The sequence below is a fragment of the Salvia splendens genome, chromosome 13 (assembly GCF_004379255.2).
Source record: "Salvia splendens isolate huo1 chromosome 13, SspV2, whole genome shotgun sequence".
Taxonomy (NCBI): domain Eukaryota; kingdom Viridiplantae; phylum Streptophyta; class Magnoliopsida; order Lamiales; family Lamiaceae; genus Salvia; species Salvia splendens.
The window spans coordinates 8,756,980-8,757,949 of NC_056044.1; the positions used below are offsets into that span (position 1 = coordinate 8,756,980).

Sequence of the window (970 nt, forward strand, 5' to 3'; positions counted from 1 at the left end):
GAAACATTATTTAGAGCTTTAATTTCATTTATAACTAGTCCTTCAAATAAATCAATATAAGAGAAATTATAGTCAATAGTGATCCAAGCCAGTAGCCAGCTTCAAGAACAAGCTACACACACAAAATTAGTAAATATTAAAAAATAAAAGAGTAAGTAATACGAAAACCCTAATTATATACCCAATTGGATTAGATATAATATCCAAAAAAAAAACCATTAGAATCTTACCAACAAAGTGAGGATGTGAAGAAATCTCGAGACTCCGAAATTACAATATTCCTTTATTTGATAAAGCTCATCAAGATTCCTAGCTAGTACATACTAAATCAAGAATCATAGCCAAGTCGAAGCTCCAAATCCAACTCCTTGTCCTGCTCCATGCCCCGATGATCGATGGCCGGTGTGAAGTCCAAGCTCATCCTCATCCTCCAATCGGCCGATGGCTGCTTGTTCCTCTCGTACAGGGTTGAATTACTTAAATCAGCAGCGAGGAAGTAAGGACGAGGAGTGCTCGCGGATGATGGGTAGAATCTTTGAGGCTGTTTGGTGGAATTAGGTTTGTTTCTGAGCCTTTCTTTTCTATGGATGTTCATGTGGCCACCTAGGGCTTGTGCAGTGTTGAAGCCCCTCTTGCAGAACACGCACTCGTACGATCTCCCAACGCCCAATTCCTTGCTTTCTTCATCTAACAACACTTCTTTGCTTGAGTGTGTCGATTCTTCCCGATCCATAATCGTATATATGTATTGATCGTGATTGAGATCGAGAGAGAGAGGGGGGGGGGAGAAGAGGAGGGAGGTAGATGGATATATATTTATGTGTGTGTAGGAAGAAAATAAGAGAGGAAAAAATGGTGATTGAATGAATAAGACAATATTAGGGTTTAAGTTGGACACGGTCTAATGTTTTCATTTGACTCTTCTTTCTTAAGGGAATAATAAGGCCGGCCGTCTATCTACTTAATTTAC

At 39.4% G+C, this 970-nt stretch overlaps 1 protein-coding gene across 1 annotated transcript; it reads right to left on the bottom strand.

The window, feature by feature from the left end:
* Positions 1–328: 328 nt before the first annotated feature.
* On the bottom strand, positions 329–733 carry LOC121760442 (zinc finger protein 10-like). Its single transcript, XM_042156108.1, has one exon. It carries the CDS (start codon positions 731–733, stop codon positions 329–331), a length of 405 nt encoding a protein of 134 aa, XP_042012042.1.
* Between the last annotated feature and the right edge of the window lie 237 nt (positions 734–970).